The sequence below is a fragment of the Pseudopipra pipra genome, chromosome 15, assembly GCF_036250125.1.
Source record: "Pseudopipra pipra isolate bDixPip1 chromosome 15, bDixPip1.hap1, whole genome shotgun sequence".
NCBI classification, from domain to species: Eukaryota; Metazoa; Chordata; class Aves; order Passeriformes; family Pipridae; genus Pseudopipra; species Pseudopipra pipra.
Genome location: NC_087563.1, coordinates 17,161,918 through 17,186,811, shown reverse-complemented (window position 1 = coordinate 17,186,811; position 24,894 = coordinate 17,161,918). Strand labels below are relative to the sequence as shown.

The following is a 24,894-nucleotide window of genomic DNA, read 5'->3' as shown; positions in this document are numbered from 1 at the left end:
TCATTATTGTCATTTATTTTAAAAACCTTATTCAAAATATTAAGTGATACAAGTCCAAATATGATAAAAATTACTGCGAGAAAAGAGTTTTGGGATATTTTGTTTGTGCTTTACTTCCTGTAGTTATGAAAAGAATGCATTTAACAGTAGGATTTAGAACTTTTAGCACTTCATTCCTAAGACAGCATCATGCCTTCAGACTCCTCATGCCATCAGCTGTGAAGGTGATTTTTTTCCCAAATGTTACATAACTACTTGAATACCAAGTCATTAATTATGGGGTTCTGATTCACCGTTATTTACATATTTCTCAGGTTGAAAACTAAATCACAAACAGAATGTACAGAAAACTAAAATTTTATATTTTACAACCCATAAAACCATAAATAATGGAAGTACAAAAGACAAAGTAAAAAAAAAAATCAAAAAAACTACTGTACTTGATTTACACTAATGCATAAATGTTTGTCAAAAATGAGAGTGCACTGGCAGCCCCCACACCTTTACTCTCACCTGTCTGTTACCTGGGTCAGAAGAACAACCAAATAAATTATTCTTACAGTTTCAGGCCTCTCCCAATTATAATATAAGCACATAACCATTTCCCAACTGTCTTAAAATTCAACAGAAAGCTTTGATGTATAGAAAGCCTGTCAACTATCTATATTTTAGTAAGATTATTCAAGAAGGCTTATTTTCCACTCATTAATTACAAAGACAATGAAACAGTCATAAATACCATTAGAGAAAAAAATGGACAGTCAGGAAGCTTCATACCTTCACAAACACCTTGAGCATTTTAAGGAAATATGTGGTATAAAACTTCTGAATAAAATAGGTTATACATAATTATTTTTAAATTATTTACTGCATGAACACATACGGAAATTATTAAATTGCCATTCTAGCTATTTTGCCTAAAATAGGATCAAATTATGCAACAAGGAAACAGAAACAGAAAAAAAAAAAGATAAAAGATTTGCAGCATCAGGATTTAAGCATAGAAAAAAGTAATTATGTTTTAAGTTTTCAATACAGTGGGATTTATGAGCCATATAAGTGAAGAGCAAAGAGATCATTAATTTGATTTAGTGTTGCCAAAGTCATTAATTTATTAGACCTAAAATATTTTATGCTTATTTTTTTGTAATACGACTATTAAGACTGCTCCAGACAGAAGGGATGTTGCTTAATGAATGGAAAGAGCACTAATTTATTAAACTCTGCATCTTCATAGTTGATATAAAACCCGACCAAAGTAGCAAACAGATGTGTCATGCCCTTGATCTTCCATGAGATTTAATCTCCAAAACATCCAGGTCACAGAGAGTACATCTCATTTCTGCACAAGCAGCTTATTTGGGATACCTGAATATCATTACATGACTGGGCAGGCAAAGAGTGATAAGTTCAGCAAACCCAAAGCACAGTGCTCTCAGAACACGTAGTCGTTGGTTATTTTGAGGGAAGGCATGGCCTCGTTCACGTTCTGGTCCAGGCGATGATACTCCACCGTCCGAGAGCACAGCCCGTCCCTCCAGCGCCGGCTCTGCACCAGCAGGAAGAGCTGAAACACAAATCACACAGTTACATCTGCTCTCAGAACACTGAGGGGATCAGCGGCATCAGGTTGAACAAGGCCAAGGGCCGGGTCCTGCACTTTGACCACAACAACCCCCTGCAGCTCCAGGCTGGGCGCAGAGGGGCTGGAGAGCAGCCAGGCAGGAAGGGAGCTGGTAGGACTGAGTGACAGCAGCTGAACAGGAGCCAGAGAGTGCCCAGGGGGGCAAGAAGGCCAGTGGATCCTGGCCTGGATCAGGAACAGTGTGGCAGCAGGAGCAGGGCAGTGATTCTTCCCCTGGACTCGGTGCTGGTGAGGCCACCCCTGGAGTGCTGTGTCCAGCTCTGGAGCTACACGTGTAGCTTTAGTAAAAGATTTCCCCTCAGGTCAGGAAGGACATGGAGGGGCTGGAGCAGGTCCAGAGAAGAGCAACAAGGCTGGGGAAGGGTCTGGAGCTGCTTCTAGGAGGAGCAGCTGAGGGAGCTGGGGTGCTCAACCTGGAGAAAACAAGGCTCAAGGGAGACCTTCTCACTCTCTGCACTCTCTGACAGGAGGTTGTAGCCAGGTGGGGGTCGGTCACTTCTCCCAGGAACCAGCAGTAGGACAAGAGGGCACAGTCCCAAACTATGCCTGAGGAGGTTTAGGTTGGACATTGGGAAGAAACTCTTTACAGAGAGAGTGACTGGGCACTGGAATGGGCTGCCCAGGGAGGTGGTGGAGTCCATCCCTGGAGGTGCTTAAGAAGAGACTGGATGTGGCATCAGTGCCATGGTCCAGTAGGCCAGGTGGTGTTGGGTCAAAGGTTGGACTCGATGGTCTCAGAGGTCTTTTCCAACCTCATTGATTCTGTGTTTCTGGGTCTGATAGACAGCTCCACAGCCCTACTGATATCCCAGTTCCCCCCCCGGTGCTGGCAATGACACTGCTGTTGGTATAAACCACAGCACTGGCAGTCAGACACTTGCACACTGTCCTTGCCACCCTCGGCTGCAGTTTGCATTCCACCTGGAAACCTTTTAGTAAAGCTACATGTGTAGCTCCAGAAGCACTGCATCTTCAGACTATTCAACTATCCCCAGGTGGTGACATTTGTTACTTTATCCATCTTATCTATCCTGGCATTTCACCCTTGTTAAAAATAATTGTATTGCTGGTGCAACAGAGGCAACAGAAGCAGCACTGGTGTGATGTGATAAACTGTTTCTGCATCACAACTGAGCAGTTAAAGAAGACAGAGAGTAATCAGATGTTTAAATGTCTATTATCTTCACCCTATTTAGCCTTGTTTCTTACCAACTCATCCAAGAATTCAGAGCAACTACACTGGCAAAGGAGGAAACAGGACAGTGGAAGTGGGCACAGAGAAAGAAGAACCAACTTGACTGTTGTTTCACACAAATACATGCCATTATCTACATACTTTAAGTACTAGTGAATTTTCTGTTCCCAAAACTAACTCTAAGTGTTAAAAAGTAATAAGTACCCAAATTATACTATAAGCATTATTTCACTTACGTAGCAAAGATGAGGCATTTTTAATCACTTACTTGAACTTCTCTCAAAGTTACATTTTCAAATGCAACACAGTCTTCAACATTTTTCCCTATAAAGTCTTGGCAATGCACATTCCAGATATGCCACTGCACAGGAAAGCAGGTTTTGGGGTTTTAGCTCTGTTCAGAGTCCCCCACATCCTCACCCAAACCAGTGTTCTCCACAAGGATAAACATTTAATTTTCCTCATATCTAAAAACTAACCTGTGGTTTAATTGCAAATTTGTGCATGTACCAGCACTGGGTCTGGTTGGGCTGGAGTTCATTTTTTATGCTAGCAATGTATTTTGAAATAACACCAATCAGGCTACTTTTGAGATACAGAGAATTAGTTTGCACTGAAGAAACAGTTACCTGAAAACAGTATCTCTGATCTTCTTCTCTATGTAAAACTGGAAGCAGTGTTAAACATTTCCTAGAAGTTTGTAGTTAAGCCCTCATAGTATTTATGATATAAAGACCACCTTAAAATGAACAATTATTAGAAGGATTATCACAGTCATAACATGAACATTCCCACACCATTAAGGATTAAACCTTCCTTAATTTGCTGTTTATAATCCTGTGCAGAAACAAAATCAGTTAATTGTTCACCTTCACTTGACTTGCCTCAGGTCTCCTTTACAGAACTCATATTGTGCACTACCAGTGTCCACTACTGAATTGACTGATTACTGATGTTATCAATTAACTCATTTTCTAATTGAAAATGTTTGAGTTCATTTTCATTGTGCATATAAAATGAGAATAATGATATGCATATTAGTATCACCACAAGACTTAGGTGGACAAAGATTCCATTCTCCAAAAACAAAAGTTCCTCTTATCAAAAAGGTGTACCAGGCAATGCAACCTCATTTTAAATACTCCAGCTGTTCCTCTCAACCTTTCAGAGCACACCTACCTTCCTCTTGTTGTGATAGGTGACATAAACAACAGCTACTAAGAAGGCAACTACAACCAGATGAAAAAAGAAATGGCTGTCCTCTTCTTCTTCCAACCCTGAGACAGAAACCCCTTTTATCTTCTCATCCAGGGTCTTGATCTCCTCGTTGTAATTGCTGATGGTGTCGGAGTCGTCGTCATCCGGCATCTCTAGGTCTGGGTTGTACCTGGAAATCGGTGTCATCTCGTAAGGACCATAATCATCTCCATCTGACTCCAGAGTTTCTTTTATGATGGGTGGGGAACTATTTAGTGTATCTTTCAAATCTGTTAGAAGATCCTCGTCCTCAATTTTAGTATCTTCAGAAGCATCAATTGGAGATACCAGACTAGCAGGGAGAACAGAGGAGGAAGAGTCACCTTTTGCTGTAGGTGCCTTTCCTGCAGTCACTGAACTGATTTTGGCTGTTGTTGGGATTGCCTTTTTTGTTGAGGTTAGGCTCTGCAAGCTGTCTGTCAAATTTTGGGATCTGCTCAGTGTTTCATTCTCACTTTTAGAAGAAATATTTTTCAGAAGTGTCTCCGCGTTCACAGGATCTGAGAAAACAATGAGAAACAGTCAATATTAAGCACCAGGCAGTAACTTCTGTGGTACCCACCATTGCCACAGATTTCCTTTACAGACAAGAAATCATATGCCACATTGCAAACTTTTTAACAGTCATATGCAGAAATACATTTCCTGTACTTTGGCAACTTCCTAAGTCTTGAGCGGGAGAGGAGTTAAAGCTTGGAAGCACATCCTTTCTAGATTATTATGCCAAAGTGTCCCTAAAAAATTCAGCATGCATGTTTTCTAGGCATAAGAACTTCAAAGACATGTCATCCCTCCCTCTGTGGATTTATGATGTCTTGCAGATTCACACACAATTAGTATTTTCTCCATCATCAAATTCCTTCTCCCACAGAAGAAGCTGAGCTCTACAGAGGAAGATTTTCTCAGCAAAGCTTTTCCTGCAGTTAAAAGTTTTTAATCTCTCACCAGCACATATTTTACCAACAAAAATGAGAACATGCTGTGAAGTCCCCTTCAGTCAGGACACAAGGTCACAGCACCTCTTCCCAGGCACTAATTTTTACTGAATTTACAGCTACTGAAAAAGATTTCCAACCTTTTGTTAACTGAAATGGAACCACTGAACCACAGGTTAAAAACAAAGCCAAAGAAAGGACAATCTGACTGCCCATGCTCCTGGAGGAAAGGCTATTGCTGGCAGCAAATTATTCTAATAAAATAAGTCAGCAAGAGTAACAGTCACCCTCAGGCAAATTCAGCATCTCTCCAATGCTGGGACAGCTTTGCAGAACTCCCTAAGAAACAAGGTGAGCATTAAAACCACATGCACAGCCCATCCTCCCTCTTCTCTATCCAAAGGAAGGTAAAAACAGATGCAGAGGGAGTTTATACAGAGCCAGTGTTTTTTTTAAACCTGAAAAGTAGCAAACTATTCATGTGTACAGCACGTCACTTCCAGAGGCACCTGGAAAACTGCAGACCACATTTTAGACTTTCAGCACACATCAGCACTGGAACAGGGGAACCACACCTGCCCTGTATCTTGGCATGCCAAACTATTTCTTCGTTTTAAAAAAGTAACAATACTTTCATTAAGCACTCCCAAGGCCCACTGGGAAGTTAGGGACTCTAAAAATGAAGCATTCAACCAACTGCCTGTGCCAGGTTACTCCCAAGTAAAATATTACAGAGGGGACACTGAATCATGTTATTCATGAAATGTATATTTACTGAGGATCAGTTACAACAGAGCTCTTGTTTACAGGGCACACCTTTGCAGTGGAAATTACTCTTTAACCAACTCAAACACAGCAGACTCCACTCATCTCACGTGAACTGGACATCACGGTGCCTCTGCTGAGGCTCAAGGGCAACTGTTTTACAGTCGACACACTTGTTGTTGAGAAAACTACTGGTCTGAATTATATTAACCTGAACTTGTTCAGGTCTTGTACAGGACAAGTTTAGGGAATTCTGGTTTCCCTTCAGGAGTCAAGTCAGCTAATTGCATACACGGAGATAAATATGAGGAAATGCAGCTGCAAGAGTTATATTAATTTTTACTTATAGCTAGTTGGCACGTTGGGAGGGAGGCAGGTCAACCTTACTGCTCCCCTCAGACAAACAAAAAGTGTTAGAGAGCTAAATAATAATAGCTAAACTGTTTGAAATACAAACAAGCATATTTTCCCTATAAAATTATGCTGCTTACACTTCAAATTGTTCTTAAACTCATTCTGACATTCAAGTTTTAGAAGGATACATGCTTAAAAGCAAGGGACTCCCACCAGCTAATGCTGCGGCTTCAGACTGGGAAATACTTTCCTATTGTTCCTAAAACACGAGGGGTTTTATTTTAATTGCAGCAGGAAGTTTAGCAACTCAACCACAGCTGATTTATGATATCTACCCAAAACTATTTGGCATTATAAACGGTGGCTGCACTGTTTACAGTTACACAACACAGTCAGGTGGTGTTACAGCAGTGCCTGGACTCCAGAGATGCCTCAGCTTCAGAAACAGATATTTATGTTCAGTCCTGGTGACAGAATTAGCAACACAGCCCTCTTAGTAAACACCACACATAAAAAACATGTGATGGTTAAAATGCCCTTCCAGGAGACCTGCTTTCAGAAAGCAAGTTATTTCATGATTTCTGAAGTTGAAAACTCTCGTTTTCCTACAGGTTTCTGTCCCAAATGCTTCCTGCCAACCTGTCAGACCAGGTGAGGGGCAGCACAAATAGCTGGGGTGGATATTCCCACTGACAGGCACAGAGGGAACTGAGGGCTCAAACAGCTCCCTTCATTTCCTTCAGTAATTCCTTTCTCCTCACTGCCCAGCCAATACTCCACCTAAAACAAAGAGAAACCCGCTGCACGTGAAATGTGCATTTCTAACCAGCCTTGGGTTACAGCTGGTCTGAAAGGGAAGGACGGAAAGAGACTGAACTTGGAGCCAACTTGTAAAGTAACATAAGCTTAATTTCGCGGGAAGAGGGAGGCTAAACCCAGGCACAGAACTAGAGTACTTAGAACAAAGTACCAAGTCCGATGAGTGAAGTCACCACCCGAACTGCTCCAACCACCCAAACCGCTCCCGCAGCACCACGAGCGGAGCACACCCGGCTGGGCCTCCCGATCCCCGCCCGGGCAATGCCCGTCCCCAGCGCAGCCCTCAGCGCTCGCTGCCCCCACCGAGGCCGGTTCCGGGGCCGGTGTCCCCAAGGCACGACCCGCGCAGGCCGAGGCCGCACGGGCCCAACCGGAGAGCGCGGTGAGAGACGCGCAGGGCACCCCCGCAGCCCCGCAGCCCCACAGCCATCCCTCCAGCCGCCCCCCCCGGCGCTCACCGCGGGGGTCCTGCCCGCGGAGGTTCTGCCCGCGGGCCGCCAGGGCCCAGCCGAGCAGCAGCGCCAGGCCGAGGGCGCAGCCCGCCCGCTCCCGCCGCTCGCCGCCGCCCGCCGCCATCTTGGGCCGCTCCGCGGACGTGGCGGAGGCACCGCCCACGGGGAGGTGGCCGCGCATGCGCACGGGGGGAAGCGAGGAGGGCGGGGTGTGAGGGGTGGGGGTCACGGAACGGCGGGGTTAAGGAATGGTGGGGTCATAGAGCCCCGAGGTTATGGAATGGTGGGGTCATAGAGCCCCGGGGTTATGGAATGGTGGGGTCATAGAGCCCCGAGGTTATGGAATGGTGGGGTCATAGAGCCCCGGGGTTATGGAATGGTGGGGTCATAGAGCCCCGGGGTTATGGAATGGTGGGGTCATAGAGCCCCGGGGTTATGGAATGGTCACAGAGCCGTGGGATCGAGGGGTCACCGAGGGTGGGAGACACTCCTGAGGTCGTCCAGTCCAGCCGCCCACCCGGCCCTGCCACTGTCACCCCTAAACCACTGAACCACATCACCCAATGCTACATCTCAAACACCTCCAGGGGATGGTGACCCCACCGCCTCCTGGGCCGCCCTTCAATGTCTGACCACCCCAACAGGGAAAACTTTCTAATATTTAATCTGAACCTCCCTGTCTCAGCTTGAGGCCGTTTCCTCTGGTGCTCTCACGGCAGCACAGCCCCGTCCCACCTCCCTGCACCCTCCTGGCCGGTGGTTGCCCAGATGACCCAGCAGGGCAGGCAGTGTTGGAGCTGCCAGGGCCCTCCGAGCTGTGAGCGAGACAAATCCATGACTGAAAATAGGGAATTTCCTTTGCCTGCCTTCTGATGGAGGTTGATAAGAGGGGTTGGACACCCACACACACATCCAGGAAAGTGCCCACCGGCCTCCTGTCCAGGCTTTGTGCTGTGGCGCTCATGGAACGCTTTTTGCAACACTGGATAGATCTGTAGAAAGTCAAGCTTTCCTGTTCTCACCCCTGGTCAGGTATTCCATGCCCTGAGAGAAGGCTTGAAGCTGGTCACAGGTGAAAAAAATACTAAAGCAGATGCCTCAAGGATGAGAAAATCAAGAGGAAGGAGCCCAAAGGCTTACAGGGACACCAAGAGAACAGGGGACATGCACAGCACACGGGAATGTAAATGAATATTGAGCATTTGCCATGTCACTGAGCTCTTTGCACGTGGTTCATTTTGGTGGGTAAAGTCTAGAAGAGGACCACTTCTCCCAGGAGTGCTGGGAAAAGAATGTGAGATAGGAAACACTCAGGAACAGCTCGTGGTAAGAGGGAAGACAGCCAGTGTTGCCCAGTTTGTGGCTCTGCAGCCTCACATTGTTGCAATGCCATTGCCTCACCAGGCACATCCTCCTGTACTCAGCTCTTGCCATCTGCAGCCACCCACAGCAATGGCTTACCCACGAAAAAATACAAAACATTACCGAAAAGCCACTGAAGTTGATCCCAACTCATAACTGTCCATTGTTCACACTTACTTGTTTACAGAAAGGTAATTCAACTTACTGGATTCTGCAATGGAAGACAAGTGATGTTATCTTGTTTTATCCATGAGCTAAACACAGCATATGTGCAGTTGCCAGAGCTCAGCGAGCAGTAAGAACAGTGCCATATCTGGAACTTAAATCTAGTACTTTTGTTTCATGTGGTACAAAATATGCACCAAGACATTGTCAGTCTGCCTCTGGACCACAGATTTAGATGAAACTGTTTTCACAATTAATATAAAGACAAAGTAAAAGGTGACATTTTAATATTTTATTCAAGTCGAGTTTGGGTTTTTTATCCATTTTTAGTAGTGTCAAGTACAGCATTTTGGGGTCTAGTTCCACACAAAATGGAAGACTCTCTAAAAATGTACCCATTTAGTTGCTAAAAAAAAGTGGTAATAAAACAAAACTTCCCATTTTAGATTTAAGTGATGCAACTGTGTGATTGCAGTCGCAAAGACTCTTCCCTGATTCTGTCTGTTTTTTACAAGCTTTCTGGTCAGTGCAAGGGGAAGGAACCACAACACAGGACAGGCAGCGTTGGCTGAGTCACATCAAACCTCCTCCGTGACGGGACCTGGACAAGGCGGACAACCTAAAGCATTCTGGAGACAGCTGGAGGGGGGGGGGAGGTAACCAAATAAGACAAACCATTGATGGAATACAGAGCTAAAAAAAAAAAATAAAATCTTAAAATCCCTTTTTCAGACAAGTTTGCACATTCCCCCGTCAGTTGAAACCTCAAGTGTTGGAAGGTTTTGCTCACGGAATTAACAGTACAACGGAGTGGTCTGCATGGAAATCCTCAGGGTTTGCACCACATTAACACATTCCTTGTGCCATCAGTATGTTAGTAGAGGTAATCAACGCCTTCCTCCTTCCTATCACGTGGCAGCTGACACATGTGATGAGCAATTACATAAAGAAAAAAAGCCTGGAATTAGGATTTTTTTTTTTACGCTTTTGTCTCCACTTCTTTAACAACATCATTTTTAAAGCTTAGCTGTCTTTAACCAGGACTAGCAGGACTGATACGTAGCAATACTCGCACCCCAGACAAAACATTGAAAGGTACACTATATTCTGAAGGTAGCTATGCTGTATTTTCAGATTAGCAATTGTGAAATCACTCCTTATGCTTCGAATTCCAGTCCTAGACCAAGTTTGTGACCACCTGCGTTGACGTTCTTGCCATCCAACAAAGCTGACAATGTCAGTTTGATACCTGCAAAACAGAGAAAAGTGAGAGAAAAGTCAACTTAAAACTTGGACTGAGCTTTAGGTTCAGTGTCTGTGCTACTGCTTTAATTTATTGGGTAGCCAGGTTAATGGCATTTGGCAGCTGGCCTTGTAAGGGCTGGGCATTTTACAGCAACTTGCAGATAAGAAATCTTTCTGAGTTATGAAATTTATAATAAACCATGATGATGGATTCTGCTTTTTATCACTCTGGGTAATTAAAGCTCTGAGTCAATTCGCTGCTGCAGGTCTACTGATTAATCTAATTTGAGAGTCTAGTATTATGAAAAATTGGGACCTTGATACATATCCACCTTTCTAAACCACTTTAAAATCTAGGTAGGAAAAAGCCCAAGCCCTGTCTGCTGTAATATCTCATGTCAATCTGCTCAGTATTCTGGCAGCAGATTTATTAGACTACATTAAAACCAATTTCACAGCAGTAAGATTGTCCTCTTCCTGGGCCAGGGGACCTTGAGAAAGTCACATTTTCAAGCAAAATAAACTCAGTAATAAGAAGCCTCTGAAAGTATTAAAAATGTGTTTACTTATCTATGACACAACTAATTATATTTTGTATCAACATAAAAGAGTATCTGACTGGGCAGTGGACCATGGTCTCTAATAATTCTGCTTCCAACAGGCATCCAAAATTAACAGAGCAGTCCCTAGAAAGGTTCATCCCTGGCTTGCCAAGCACAACAGCAATCTTACAAAACCCATCACATTTTGTCATCAAAAAAACTTCTGGTATTTCAAGACTAAAATATCACTTTATTGATTCTGATTTTTTTTTCTGCCTAGACCTACCTGGCTTTAAAGTCTGAGTGTATCCTAACCCGATCAGACTGGAGTTGTTCACTTTAGCCTTCAAGGGAAAAAAAAATACAGCATTATTTAGTAATAAGTAATAAATTCAGTAAATAATTTAGTAGCTTTCTTCAAAGTCCTTCACACTTGAAAATTAAGCAACAGCTATTAAGCAGGTAAAGGATTTCAAGTTTTAAATCCCTTAAAATCTAGAGATAATTTTCCCATAACTTAAGCCCCCAATCTCAAAGTATCTATAGCCACTGTAGAAAACACTGGTTTTATTGACATAGCTTTTAATTTTTTCCAGACTGACACGAAAACATTCTCAAAATAGTGCCCAATAACAGGATCAAACATTCTGTGTGCCTTTAAGGAAAATCCAATCGCTGTGCTCTCAGGCTGCCAAAGCCAAGGCAAACAGACCCACGTGCCAACTCCACAGCACAGGACTGCATCCAGAGCGTGCTCTGCTGATGGAAAAGTTGCTTCACTTACTTCCAAATGCTTCTAAATGTGCATGCACAGGACTCACAGAAAAAGAGGCATCTGGGTCAATCTGATACTTGGCGGCTATTCCGAAGCGAGTGTTGCTATTCCCGGCTGTCCAGGCCAGATTCACGGCTGTTTCCAGTTTATCATTCACCTTCTGGTAAATGGAGCCGCCAAATTCCGTCCCGTCGTTCCTGGAAGGAGAATGCATCGGTGTGGTTTTCAACAGCAACGCAAAACAACCAGCTTTTATTTCTCCAGCAAGATCTCTATTTGCACAACATCCCCTCACACCTCATTAAGTATGACCCGTAACAGCTAAGATAGAGACATTAGGCCAGATTGGTTATGAAGTTATTTTTTAGATGCTTCAATTCAGTGAAGATTACTGCGTTTCAGCAACTTCTGAAACTGAAAAAAAAAACAGGACAAACTATCAAAAATCAGACCAGTGATGACAGCTTCCAATTTTCCCTTCCCTGCAATGGGAGTCTTTGTAGTAAAGAGATTTATTTTTCCCTGCATGTGTCTGAAATAATTACTTTCCCTATGAATGGCTCCCTCGTGTCCTGAGAGGGAGCCACAGAGCCTGAGTCATCCCCAAACTGCCGTGTCAGCACTTTTACCAGACACAGAGGAACTGTATCAGAAGGGAAGATGCCAATTTAATGTCCTACTCTATTGGCTTTTGCAAATGAATTCCATTTGCAACATTCCTGATGGTACATCTGTGCTATAGTCTCTGGGCTAGAAATGGAAATGGAACTAATTTTGCTTTGCAGAGAGCACTGGCCCAGAGCTGACTGATGAGCAGCATAACTTCCAATTGCTACTGCCACCACTGTCATACAGGGAATAAAGTGTGGTAAATAAAAGGCAAAACATCAGAGCATGCAGAGCATAAAAACAAGAGCCAAAGACTCCTAAAGGCCTCGCACTCCTTGTAAACCAGTGAGCATCTGAATTTCCATTTTCACTCGTTTTCTTAAGAGAGGATACAAACATATTGCAGAGAACAGGCTTTAAACCCCAGGAAGACCTCTGCAAATAAAGCAATTATGATTAACTGTGAAATAATCTGGTTCCAACTATTACAGTATACCAGACCTTTAGGGATTAAAAACAGAGTAGATTTAGAATCTTTTCCATTTTCCCCCTTTGGCCTGATGTTCCATAGCTCATACCAGTTGCCCAAACAGTAGTGATACACCTATTTAAAAGTTCAAGCAATAGCAGCAGCCTTTTAAGTTGTTAGAGCAATTCTTCCAGAAAAACACTACAATACTTACTTCAGATAAGACTGAAGCTCACATTAACTGCATGTGCTTGGCTCTCAAGAAAAGGAAGGATTAAAAAGGACTGAGGAGAGCTGGTTATACAGGCAGATTTTGTGCAAGGTTCCCACACAGCTCTGTCTTGACCTGCAACATTAGGGGGGGGCGGTCTGAGCTATGCTTAAAAGATGAGGAAAGTCATTTTAAAACTAGAAATTATCCAGCCCTACCTCCTTTAAGTTATTATTATTAATAATAATAAAGTCAAACCTCCTTTTAACACTGATAGTAATAACAGCACATTTCAGATGTAGATAAAAAAAAACATTAGCCCCCTATGAAAATTAATATATTAAGGCACCCTTAAGGAAAGTAACTTGCTAAAGTCCCCAGCTGGTCTGTGTAATGCCAGGAACAAAAAACAGTGCTTTGAGCCCCACCTTGTTAAATTATCAGCTCTGCCACAGCATCCCTGTGAAACACTGACCTGTGCAGATATAACAACTGACCAGGGGAGTGAGGGGAGTCCCACACACAACTCCTTCTGCCATTATATAAAAGCTCCGACACATTTCAAAGTAGGAACACATCAAACACCTAACTAACCTGTTATTAACAATAAATGGGATTTCTACTCATATCACACATTTGTGGTTTGGTACAGTAACAGCAACCTGAGAAACAGACCCTCAGGAATTCAAGAAACAGTCAGATCCGAGCCCCTGCTGGTGTTATAAAGTGATTTTCTGCTGTTGCTCTAATTAATAGTAATAATAATCACAGCATTTTATAGCAAAAGCCAATAATACAATGTTTTGAACTGCTACAGCATAACAGAGAGTCATTGTGCTTGAAGGAATAACTCCTAACTCCTGAGTGAAGGGGACCCCACGGATTGTTTTGATGAAAGTTCTCTGCCCACATTTTTGTGCTTTGGCAACCCTTCAAACACCCTGTCTGGGCTGTGGGGGTCCGACTGTTCTGAAAGGCAGCGGGGGCTTCCTAAACCACATCTCTGCAAACCAGCAGGAGACAGAACAGAAGGCCTTTGAAGCAGCAGCTCCAGGAAGGCAGAACAGTTGTTCAGCCCCCAGATGGAAACAGCCTGGAATAGCTCTGCTACATGCAAAATATCCAATTACCCAAGGGCACGGAAAGGGGGGGCTGGGAGAATGGATTAGGGATTGCCTAATCTTAAAAACCTGTCTTCCCCAAAGTCATAAATTGCTTTTTTAAGAGGAACAGGAGACAGAGAAATTAAGGTTTTCAAGGAATTTGGTTCTGGTTTCCCACTGTTGATACATTCAGAAAGCACAAATGCCTGAGTAAATAGATTATTACCAAGTAATGCCAAAAAACCTTTTACACCATATCACTTCCAGTACTAAAACAAACCCAGTCCCTGTCTCTTGCAGTAACTCCCTTTTGCCTGCTCTTGTTCATCCTGTGATTAACTCTTCCAGCTACAGATCAAGCCACCGTTTTGTTTGATGTTGACAGGTGCAAAAGGAAAGCACTGCTTTTATTTCAGCTTTCACAAAGAGTATCTTTATTATATTGTTTTTATTACTATATATCTTATTATATTGTTTTATTATTCTGCTAACAGATTCTAATAATCCTTATCTGTTAGACAGACACACACTGGACTCTAGGGTGCTCAGTGAGTTCCAATTCCTTCCATCATGCACTCCCTCACCCACATAACTCAAAAGAAAAGTTAATGCAGCTAAAAAAAATGCAGCTTGACATCCTTAATGAAGATCCAGTTTCAAATCCACCATCCCCTGGTTCTCCATTGCTGACCCTCCGTCCCTGTCACCGTCCTGGTAAGCAGCAGAATCCCTCCAAATTTCTTTTGAATGCCTGTCTGCCAGTACTTACACATTAGTATGAAGCTGGAACTCATCAGTCTTATAGCCAACAGCAAAGTTGCTCTGGGTTACTCTCGACTTGGCTGTCTCAAAAGTCATTTGGTAGCCTGCCAGCCACCCCTCGTAGCCCAGCACGAGGGCTCCGCGTATCGAAGGACCCGCGATATCGAAATCCATGTCGCAGCCCAGGTTGATGTGCTCCCTTTTGTATCCTGACTTAATTTTAGCACTCTTTTTCCTAAAGAGGAGACAAAGAATCTCTTATTTTTGGAAAGGCACGCTTGTAGGCAGCAATCCCATCAAATCACTTCCTTTAACTCAGTGTAGTAGTTTCTGAAGACAACGTGTACACCCCTGGAGAGCCACACAGCACGTTGCCTTCCTACCTTCCACCTTTGCAAAACCCTAATTCAGTTACAGGGAGTTATTTGCAATTGAGCAATAAAATGCAGCGTGGTGCCCCAGAAAGCACTCCTGGGCTCTGTTCTGAAAAGCAGCAGCACACAGGTGGGAGGTGACAAAAACAAATCCTCACCTCCAACTGATCTGATGGGTTTGGAAGTCTGGCAGATGCAGGGATGGAAGGGAAACTGCAGCAGTTTACAGGTTTGCCACCAAAAGTTCATAGTAGTTGGCCTGTCCCAAACAAACAATTTTTAGGCAATCCTGTTGAATTGGTAATTTTATTTACTGTGATAGACATTAAGGAATCACTACTTTGGCTGCAGTTTCCTCCTGTTTCAGTGGCTCTGACACCCCAATTACTCCTTAGGGTGCTTTATGAAGTTTAATGGTTAAAGCCACCAGAAAGCTGCCAGGTTAATGCAGAAATACACTTTCCTGAGTCACCTGTTTCTTTTTATACTATTGGCCAGAACAGTGTTTTCTCATGTGTCTTTAGGGTGATTTACATCAAAGGTGCAGACCCTCACAAGGCAAGAGAGTTACATCTAATATATTCAGCTACTCTTATTTAAGATTTTTTGCTTCTCTTTTTAAAAGTGTCTTCTGCCTTTGACCAAATTTTTACTGAAATCTTTCTGGAAAAATCAGACTAATTTAAAATTTCCAATCAACCTTTCACACCAGCTAGCAAAAGCAATCTCCAGACACTGTATCAGTGCTTTATCAGACCCACACAGAGACTGCTCTCTTTTTTATTATTATTTCAGCCTCAGGAATTTCTTGTGTTTTGCAGAATCAGAACTAGAGTGCAGGAGTGCCAAAAGCCCTCATCTGCAACTTCTGTAAAAGTCAGTGGCACCTCTCCCACCAGCGTCAGCAGGGACAGAGGCAAGAACACGGAGCACTCCTAAAAATGACCTTCCCTGTTGAAAGACTCATCACAGTCAGTAATGTGGGAAGGGGAGAAGAGGTCTCATATTCAGACATGATGCATCCCTATCAATCTAAACCAGGTCACACCAGGACTCAATCTCACTCCATTTACTCAAATTTTAGTCCCCTCTAAGGCAACCTGTCAAGTGCCCAAGAAAGTTATAGAGCTGTAACATCATTCCCATAAACATTTTTTTTCCTATTTCTTTAAGAATCCTACAGTTAAATAACTCTAAACAAACAAGATTATTCTGGTTAACAAAAATACCTCGTTAATCTAGAATTAGGAGTGGACTGGAAGCAGGTGACAATGCAGGACACTAAATCTAAAGGACAGGGTGAACCCCCCCTGGCACTGTAACCCCCCGTGGCCTGAAGTGCAGAGGGCAGCTCTGGGAGGCTGATGTGCAGAGTATTTTGACTCACTGGCAGCACTGCTTGCACCAAGATAATCAGGGGAAAAAAATAAACCAACATGCAGCCCTACAGCTGCTCCTTAATCCCTGTGGCCCACATAAAACATGGCATCCAATCGCCGTGCCAGGAACACCCACCCACCGCCACGGCACGCAGGGCCCGGCAAGAATTCCCAGGATAAATTCAGCCCGGGAGAAGAGCCCAGTTCTGTGCCACCCTATTAGAGCCCTGGCCAACTGGCTCCCAGAGCTTGTTAAGCTTTGCATCACAGCTGACTTGGTGGGTGCTTTTATTCAGGCAGCAGCTCATCCTCTGACACGGCCACAAACGGGAGCACAAACAACCTTTTCCTCACTCCCCAATTCTGACGATAATTTTCAAGTTACTGCATGTAAAAGTTTGCTTGCTATAGCTGAGGATTAAAAGGGGATAGTTAATGCTAAAAGATGTGCACCATTTCATTATACACAGCCTGATTATCAGCTGTCTCAGCATCTCAGGACAGAGAAATTAAAAATGCCTTTTTGTCACTTCAGCTCACTCACTGCTTACCCAGTGTTAGGAGAGAAGGTGGAGTCAAAGGTCAGCTTCAGGCCCCGTGCAAGCTGAACAGAAAAGAAATTCACTGGTTGGATTTCTAATTAGAGATTGGCATAAGTGATTCTGCAAACTGCATTTTTGGAGCCGAAGCTTACCTGATCTTCCAGAGTGATCTCAGTGCCTAGTGTGTTGTCGGTGTTCCACTTCTCTGTGAACATCAATCCATATTCCACCCATTTGTATTTTGTTTCCAAACTACCACTAACTTTGCTTGTTTCTGAGTTTGCTGAACCTGAGCTTGTAAATTCCTAGAAAAAAAAAAAAAAGACCACATATGTAAAATATGTGTTTGCCACTAATACACAGGTAAATACTTATACATCTAGAACACATTAGTCATTATAATTTGTTAAATATTAGTTCAGATAAATACAAAGGAACTTGCAAAGTTATATGTGAAACATGGTAAAGGGAGAGGGTAAGGGATGCATATTTATTTTAAAAAGAAATATACAGTAAGCACAACACCGTTGCAGTGTTTAGGATTTCAATGTGTTTCCAAACTCACCAGTCCATTTTCAGATCTCGTTTTCAAGTCAAGCTTTATTAACCCAAAACCTAGAAGGTGAGTAAAAAAAAGTGAATCATATATATTCTGATTAGAAAAGCATTTCTGATTTATTTCTTTAAAATCCCTTCTAAATCACCTGTGGACTACTGAAGAGTTAAACCAAGGGTACAGTTATCAAACCATGTGTTTTTATGAAGCAGCTTGTACTCACTTCAGATAGCACTTGACTCATAATCCTACTGACCTCAGCAATGTAAGTGGGACCAAATTAGGTAATAATGAATTTATTCATAGTGAGCAGCATTCTGTTCATAATCAAACTTCTGACAGCAATGATCCTACTCATCGACACAAAGGAACAGCCAAAACACAACACACAATTTTCTCTCAAAACAGACAACAGTCCTATGGGGGACAGGAAGAATTTTGTCAAAAGAAAAGTAAGTTACACAGCAAAGGCAATGTGAAGCTGTGACGGAAAACTCCGTGGATTCTAATGGTAATTATTGGAATACTTCAATCAGGTAGACAGCAAGATACCAAACTCATTTTGGCTTTATTTACCATATCCCTTGGTGAAAACATCTCTGGCGGCTTTGCCCAGATCAGCATAAACAGGTGGAACAGCCATTTTCTGGAAGGGAAAAATGAAGAAATCAAAAAAAGGAAATGACAGTGTACAGAAACTTACTCAATCCGTTTAAGTAACGAGAAACTTTAGCCCATTTCAGCCACATTTACTTTGTATCCCCCACTTAGCACTTCAACACAGCCTGAGGAAAGCAGCTCCAGCAAACAGTGTGATTCCAGTTTGCCTGCAACAGCAATGATTTGCCACTGAGGGTGGGAAACAGGCTGCAGAACAAATATATATTGGAAGAAAAGGAACTGTCTATGCCTTCCCAAAGAGTTGACTGTTGTTCTCTTATCAGTGTAACTGCATGAATGAACAACTTCTGGGGTTTTTTTAAACCCTTTTCTTGGAAACGTTTCTCCTGTTTCTCCTAATGGACCTGTGCATTCTGATGGAAAGCAGTAGGGCCCCAGCTCATTCACTCAGAGAATGTAACAACCAGGAGCATCTCCCATCAGGAGCATCTCCCATCAGGAGCATCTCTCACCCCCTAATGCAGAACAGCAAATGGGGAACATTTATGGCAGCAAAATCAATAAATGGTCATTCTTCTCCTTCAGTTTTCTTTGACTTTGCTGTCGCTGTTAATGGGTTAAGATGCCTCCTTAGACATTGACCTTTAAGTGTTTTTCTGTGCATCATCTGAGAAAAAATGAGAAAAACTGAGCCTGCAGAGAGGCCACACTGTGAAGTCGGGCTGGGAGGGCAACCACAACCCCATTTCGGCAGCCAAATGCAGAGTGGAGCTCCCTGCCAAGGCCCAGCCCAGAGGTGGGGACATGGCAGGGGCAGCTTTCTGCACTCTGTTTGGTTTGTTAGGGATGCCCACAGTGCCATGGGGATCCACTTTCCCATCTTCAGCAGGCCCTGACATTCCTAGTTCACTGCTCTCCTGAAGGCATCCCATCTTCTCAGCCAATGGGAAAACTGTTCCACCACATACAGAGGAGCAAACAGGATCCTCAGAGAAACCAACCGACCAAATCTCCTTTTTCACCCAAGCACAGTAATTTCTACTCCCTCATTCGAGCACAGTCATTTCTTCGAGGGAAACAAAAGTCAAGCAATCCAAAGTGGTGTACACCTTCTGTCTTCACAGACAGGATTTCCTAATTTTAAAAAGCAAAGGAGATAAATCATACTTAGGCAGCTAATCCTCTCCACACCAGATGCTGCACTAAAATTCCATTTTCCCAAACTTTTTGGCTATGCAGAAGTAATAAGCAGTTTACTACATATGCGTGCTAATACTTAAAAAACTGCCTGCTGGTTCTCACTTCAGATTATTCAATGTTAGTAGAAGACTAGTCCTTTAAACCCCAAACAAAGCCACTAGAACACAGAGGTGCTTTAACAGTCTCCCTGGCTGCAGTCTGGGATGCAGTTCTTGAGAACATCATCCCAGGAAGATCAGAGAGGGACCTGGAGCAGCCACTCAGCGCCTCAAGCACTCCAGGCAACAAGCTGTTGCCTGTTAAAGCAGGATATTGCTATTGCATAAGGAGGAATCCCTATCCTGGAGGGAACAAAACAGATCTGGTGGCTAAATAAAAGCAGTCTTCTCAGAAAATAAATAACATTGGATACAAGGGCAAATACTATGATGTAGCTTCAGTTGCACAGACTACTTGGGTGCATGGCACCTCCTTCCAGTTATAGTTCAGTAGTAACGTGCAGCCTCAAATACATAAGCAGCTAAAGAGTTAAAATACATTTTTTTTAAAAGGTAATTTAAAAAAAAATCATTCCAAAGCAGTTTTAGCTGCTTATATTGGACCTAAACTTTGGGTTTTTTGTGAAAACATGAAATTGAATGTCTATACACAAAACTAGCCTTCAAAAAGAGGGGGGAGGGAAGGGGAGGGGAAAAAAACCCATAGGCACCAAAAAACCCGAAGTAAGTACTACCAGATTTTGTTGAGCAATTCCTCTGCTCCTCATACAAGTCGCTAGAAGCAGATACAATGCCCTGCTTTGTGATCACAGCCCAAAGTCAGGCATCACTCAGGAGAGGGTTGGCAGGAGTCACTAAGGGCTGTATGTCTGCAGGAAATGCTCCTGCCCTGCCAGAGCAGCCCAGCCCCGTGAGAGCCTCCTGATGATAGTGCCATTTAGCATCATCAAAAATTAAAAATGTTACAAATCCCTCCACTTGAAAAGTCAAATAAGCATTGCTTCGAAAGATAATGGACTGCTCTGCCAGCTGCACCTTGGAACCTCCCAGATCCAATTTCATCAACGGTCCCTTGGAGTCGCTTAGTAAAATCAAAATATTTTCTTGCTAAATGAAGGCTGTGTGGTTGGATCTTCTCAGGTATGTTTTTCCCATACCCAAGCCCATGAAGCCAAGCGTTGTTCCCTGATGCCTGCGTGTCCCTCCTGGACGTGGCCAGGCTGGCTGGGGGGATGAGCTGTGCCAGGCTGCTCCACTGCTGCAGTCTGGGCCCAGAACAGTGGGAGACATGGAGAGCTCCACTTAGACAATTACTATAATTAGGGGACAATGCTGAAAGCCAAATCCCTGCTGCTTGTAAGGCAAAGCATGGAACACACACAGAGCAAGGTGTTTAAAGCTGCTGAGTGCGGGGCACACTCCGAGCTCTGTACCTGGTGCTTAACCTTGCTGTTGTCAGCGAGAACAAAACAAAAATAATGACTTCCCTTTGCAGTGGCTAATCAGAAGCCTCTTGTTTAACAGATGGAAAACAAAACTGATTACATCCTGTGCGAGTGCAGGTTGTAAGACAAGCATGCTTAGCAGGGATTCAGACTCTTAAAGGATCAAGGAATGGCCGTGGCCGAGTGCCCTTGCTTTTCACCAGTGCGATCCCCGCACATTAACTCAGATTAGGTTTGGACTGAAATGAATTCATTGCTTTTATCCTTGTCCAACTGTGCAAATAGCTCAGCGTGACGAGGTACCTCGACTCCCCCGCAGAGGAGACCAAGTACACGACCTGTAACATGCTCTAAGTAGGAAAATATTTTGATTTTCTTGAGTAAGAAACACCACAGCACAAGTGATGAGTGAAGAAAACCTGAAGTGAGGAGTCAGCTCCAAGTGCTGCTGTAAGCACACCTCCAGATTTATAAGAGCCACAGGGAGAAAACCAGGAGCTCCCCTTGGAGCTGCAGGACCCAAGAGCCAGGCCCAGGGAAGATTTCATTACAGCAGGCCAAATTTGAAAATTTTCCAGTGTCACAGATGGCAAAGTTTTCACTCTGTGATGCAGTTCTGGGCAATTAAATCAAATTCAGTCCAACAAGCAGCAAACCCCCAGGGTGCCCTTGGCAAACATAAGGACTGGCTGCAACCAAAGGAAAACTCAGCTCTGCTTGGTAACTCTTGCACATGCCCAAGTTAAAGTTTCCCTGCACAGACTTATCAGCTTTTTGATATTTACATGGGGAAAGGAGCAATCTAAAAATTCAGGATAAGAATAAAATTCACTATAAGAATAAAATTCCCACAAGGACGATGGAAGTCTGTCAGATTCGAGGCTAAGAAAATAAAAAGGTTGCATTTAACTCTACTGCAGCCACATTTTTTCCCAATAAGTTTGAACTCATGTTCCATTTCTCGATGGTAACAGTAGTTCTGAACATTCCATCTCCCTGCCTCCATGAGCATTATCCCTGGAAAGATGTGAACTGCAGAAAAGACACATAACAGCTGCTGGGGACAGCTGGGAGGGACTGACAGCATTGGGTTAGAGACCAGGTACAGTCTGTCTGCAGGGGGAAAAATGCTCATGAGGGTCTCTTACCTCAAGATTAAAAATAAAGAATATTAGTCAGTTATGTCCTTCATTAAAGGAAAAATTTGTCCTTGGAATGAAGCAACTTTTAAGCCTCTTCCTGGCCCTACAGCCTGTGCAGTGTCATTTCCCAACCTGTTGTATCAACAGACCATGAAGGACGGTGCTTTTTGCTCTCAGACAGAACAGGGCCCAGCTCTCCCCATATCCCACACAGGCTGGAGTCACCAGCTCCACATGGCACCGGTGTCCCTGTCCCACCATCCGCCATCCCAGTCTGCCGAGAGAGCTCGGCACGGGCTCCGCAGTTTGGGTTTTATCATCCAGATCCCAAAATCCCTTCAAGTCATGCCCACAGTCTGCTCCAGATCAGGTTCAGCAGCCTCACAGGGCAGAGATTTAAGCACACACTCACCCATAAATGCATGCACAGTCATGCTGAGGTCAAACATCAAGTTGGGCACATTCACGAGGCTTTTGAGAAGCACGTGGTTTGTAAATACTCTGCGTGATGAGACTCAATATTGAATAACACTTTTTGCCCCAACTTGCTACTGTGCCAACATAATATAATCCATGCATCATTATGACTCAAAATTTAAGGCTTGGGAGTCCACAATTTCTTTTGTACCAGCATTATAAAGCCCTGCAGCCTCCCTGTGACACTCACAGCATCCCAGCCTTCCTGCTGCAGCTTTGCTTTGGAACTTCATGCATGAAGGAGCAGATTTAAAGCTTGGTTTATGCTCCATGTCTGTAGCCCAATAAACACAGGAGCATAAAGGAGATAAAACCCTTAAAAGCAAATGTAAATATTATTATTTAGGCTATACTAATTATGGAATTACAGAAAGAGACAGCCTGCTCTTAATTGTCTGGGTGTAAATTAAGAATTGCAATGTTATATGGCAACCCCTTATTAAACTGTCACATATAAGTATCAATTAAATGAAGCTGGGGGATGTTGCAGCCTGTTGTAGCTACTGTAGCTACTGAACTGCAAGGGAAGAACACAGGACCACATATCCTACATATTAAATTAATTCATGTTAACTGTTTCTGTGAAATGCCTGCAGAGGAGGAGAGGAGCAGTGCTGCTGTCCCAGCTCTGTCCCACCCCATGCATTCAGGAAGGGACATGTCCCTCACTCACAGCCCTGCTGCAGGAACACCCAGTGCCAGATCAATGGGGGTGACTAATTAAAATGGAATTTTTGTCTTCCAGCACAATGTGACAGCTCACACAGAAGAGGAGCACCCGCCACACCGGTGGTTGGGTTTTTTCCCTACCTGCAGCAGATGCCAAGCTCAGGAGGGCCTGAGCTGTGTGTCCTGCCTGCATCCCAACACTGCCAGGGCTGGGACCTCCTCCTGCTGCAACAGCAACCAGCAGTGATGTCCCCCACACCTCCATACCCCCAAATTCACCCCAAAATGTGGGCAGGAAGAAGAGGTGCAGGCGGTGGATCAACACAAACCTTTGATGGAGAGTGCTGGGGGAAGGATTATTCCAGAATGTCATTCTTATAGTGCAAAAGCCCATTTTGGAAGGAATTTCAACAAAATTTCATAGGTGAAATGCTGTGAGACAGGTGATTATTCAACCATCCGCTGCATCCAGCAAAACAAACTGCAACACACCTCTGATCCTCACTAAACCATCTGACAAACAAGCTGGGATCTGTTTCTGCTGGAATCGCTATAAATATTCCCCAGAGACACAACCCTGCCTTCTCGGTCACCAAGATGAGTCAGCCCCGCTTCATTTTCAGAAAATTTTGTTACTTTTTTTTTTTTTTTTTTTTTTTTGCAAATACCCGAAGCCTGGACGAGCCTTTCCCCCCCTCCAGCAAGAGTTGTTCCCAGCCGAGGGCTGTGACGAGGCAGAATGGAAGGCAGCCGCTGCTGCGGCCCCTCCGTGCGGGAGGGGACAACCGAACCCTCGGGATCCTTAAACTGGCATGATGCCCTCCCAGCCGCAGAGCTACAGTCCGGGAATAAAACGGATGGGAAAAAAAAAATCAGTCCGGGTGCTCTCGGACCCCGCAGGAGGAGGTGGGAGGGATGTAAGATGCGGCCACCGGCGACCTTCGCTCGCCGGGAACGGGAAGAACCATCCCCGCCCTCAGGGAGCGCCGGGCAGGACCCGCAACCCGCACCCCGCGCCCGCTCCGTCCCGCCCGGCCCCGCGGGGCATCCCCGCACCGCCAGGCCCGGCCTTATGTAAGGAACAACCCTCACCGACCCGGAGCTTCCACTCGCTCCGGCTCCCGCACACACGAGCCGGGACACGGGGCCTCTCTCCGCCCGCAGCACCCCGAGGAGCGGCCGGGACACCACCACCCCCTCATAGCCCGGGGCGGCCCTACCTGCCCCCGCCGCGGCCCCGCCGCGCTCCCCGCTCCGCCTCGGCCTCCTCCGGCCCCGCTGCCCCTGCCCGGCGCCTCCCCGGGCTCTGCGGCGGCCGCGGCTGCTGCGTGACGGCGGGCGGGACCCGCGGGGCGGAGCGGCAGAGCCGGGCGGGGCGGCAGCGACGGGGAGCCGGGAACGGGCACGGCCGGGGACCCGGCCGTGCCCGTTCCCGGCTCCCCGTCGCTGCCGCCCCGCCCGGCGGGGACACCGCATCCCGCCAGGACACCGCATTCTTTCTAATATCCAACCTAAACCTCCCCTGGCACAGCTGAAGACAGAGCCCTCTTGTCTTGCTGATGGTTGCCTGGAAAAAGAGACCAACCCCCCCCTGGCTCCCCCCTCCTGTCAGGGAGTTGTAGAGAGTGAGGAGGTCTCCCCTGAGCCTCCTCTTCTCCAGGCTGAGCCCCCCCAGCTCCCTCAGCCTCTCCTCACAGCACTTGTGCTCCAGTCCCTTCCCCAGCCTCGTTGCTCTCCTCTGGACCTGCTCCAGGACCTCAATGTCCTTCCTGAACTGAGGGCCCAGAACTGGACACAGCACTCCAGGGGTGGCCTCACCAGCGCT

At 44.8% G+C, this 24,894-nt stretch overlaps 2 protein-coding genes and 1 long non-coding RNA gene across 8 annotated transcripts; 1 reads left to right on the top strand and 2 right to left on the bottom strand.

Moving 5' to 3' along the window:
• C15H5orf15 (chromosome 15 C5orf15 homolog) lies at nt 1–7,618 on the bottom strand. Its single transcript, XM_064672232.1, has 3 exons — nt 7,429–7,618; nt 4,020–4,597; nt 1–1,567 (listed from the first exon to the last, which is right to left on the bottom strand). Exons 1-3 carry the CDS (start codon nt 7,601–7,603, stop codon nt 1,436–1,438), a joined length of 885 nt encoding a protein of 294 aa, XP_064528302.1. The 5' UTR covers nt 7,604–7,618; the 3' UTR covers nt 1–1,435.
• On the top strand, nt 7,199–11,080 carry LOC135422761 (uncharacterized). The gene is made up of 2 exons (XR_010434578.1): nt 7,199–7,352; nt 8,972–11,080. It is a non-coding gene; the product is annotated as an uncharacterized LOC135422761 (long non-coding RNA).
• On the bottom strand, nt 9,227–24,447 carry VDAC1 (voltage dependent anion channel 1). 6 transcript variants are annotated; one of them, XM_064672233.1, is made up of 9 exons: nt 24,290–24,447; nt 18,093–18,162; nt 17,526–17,575; nt 17,113–17,265; nt 16,970–17,022; nt 14,673–14,900; nt 11,558–11,708; nt 11,023–11,080; nt 9,227–10,198 (listed from the first exon to the last, which is right to left on the bottom strand). In XM_064672233.1, exons 2-9 carry the CDS (start codon nt 18,157–18,159, stop codon nt 10,107–10,109), a joined length of 852 nt encoding a protein of 283 aa, XP_064528303.1. In that variant the 5' UTR covers nt 18,160–18,162; nt 24,290–24,447; the 3' UTR covers nt 9,227–10,106. The 6 variants fall into 6 exon arrangements, with proteins under 6 accessions (XP_064528303.1, XP_064528309.1, XP_064528307.1 ...); XM_064672239.1 differs by lacking the exon at nt 24,290–24,447 and adding an exon at nt 24,166–24,182; XM_064672237.1 differs by lacking the exon at nt 24,290–24,447 and adding an exon at nt 24,162–24,178.
• Nucleotides 24,448–24,894: the final 447 nt, after the last annotated feature.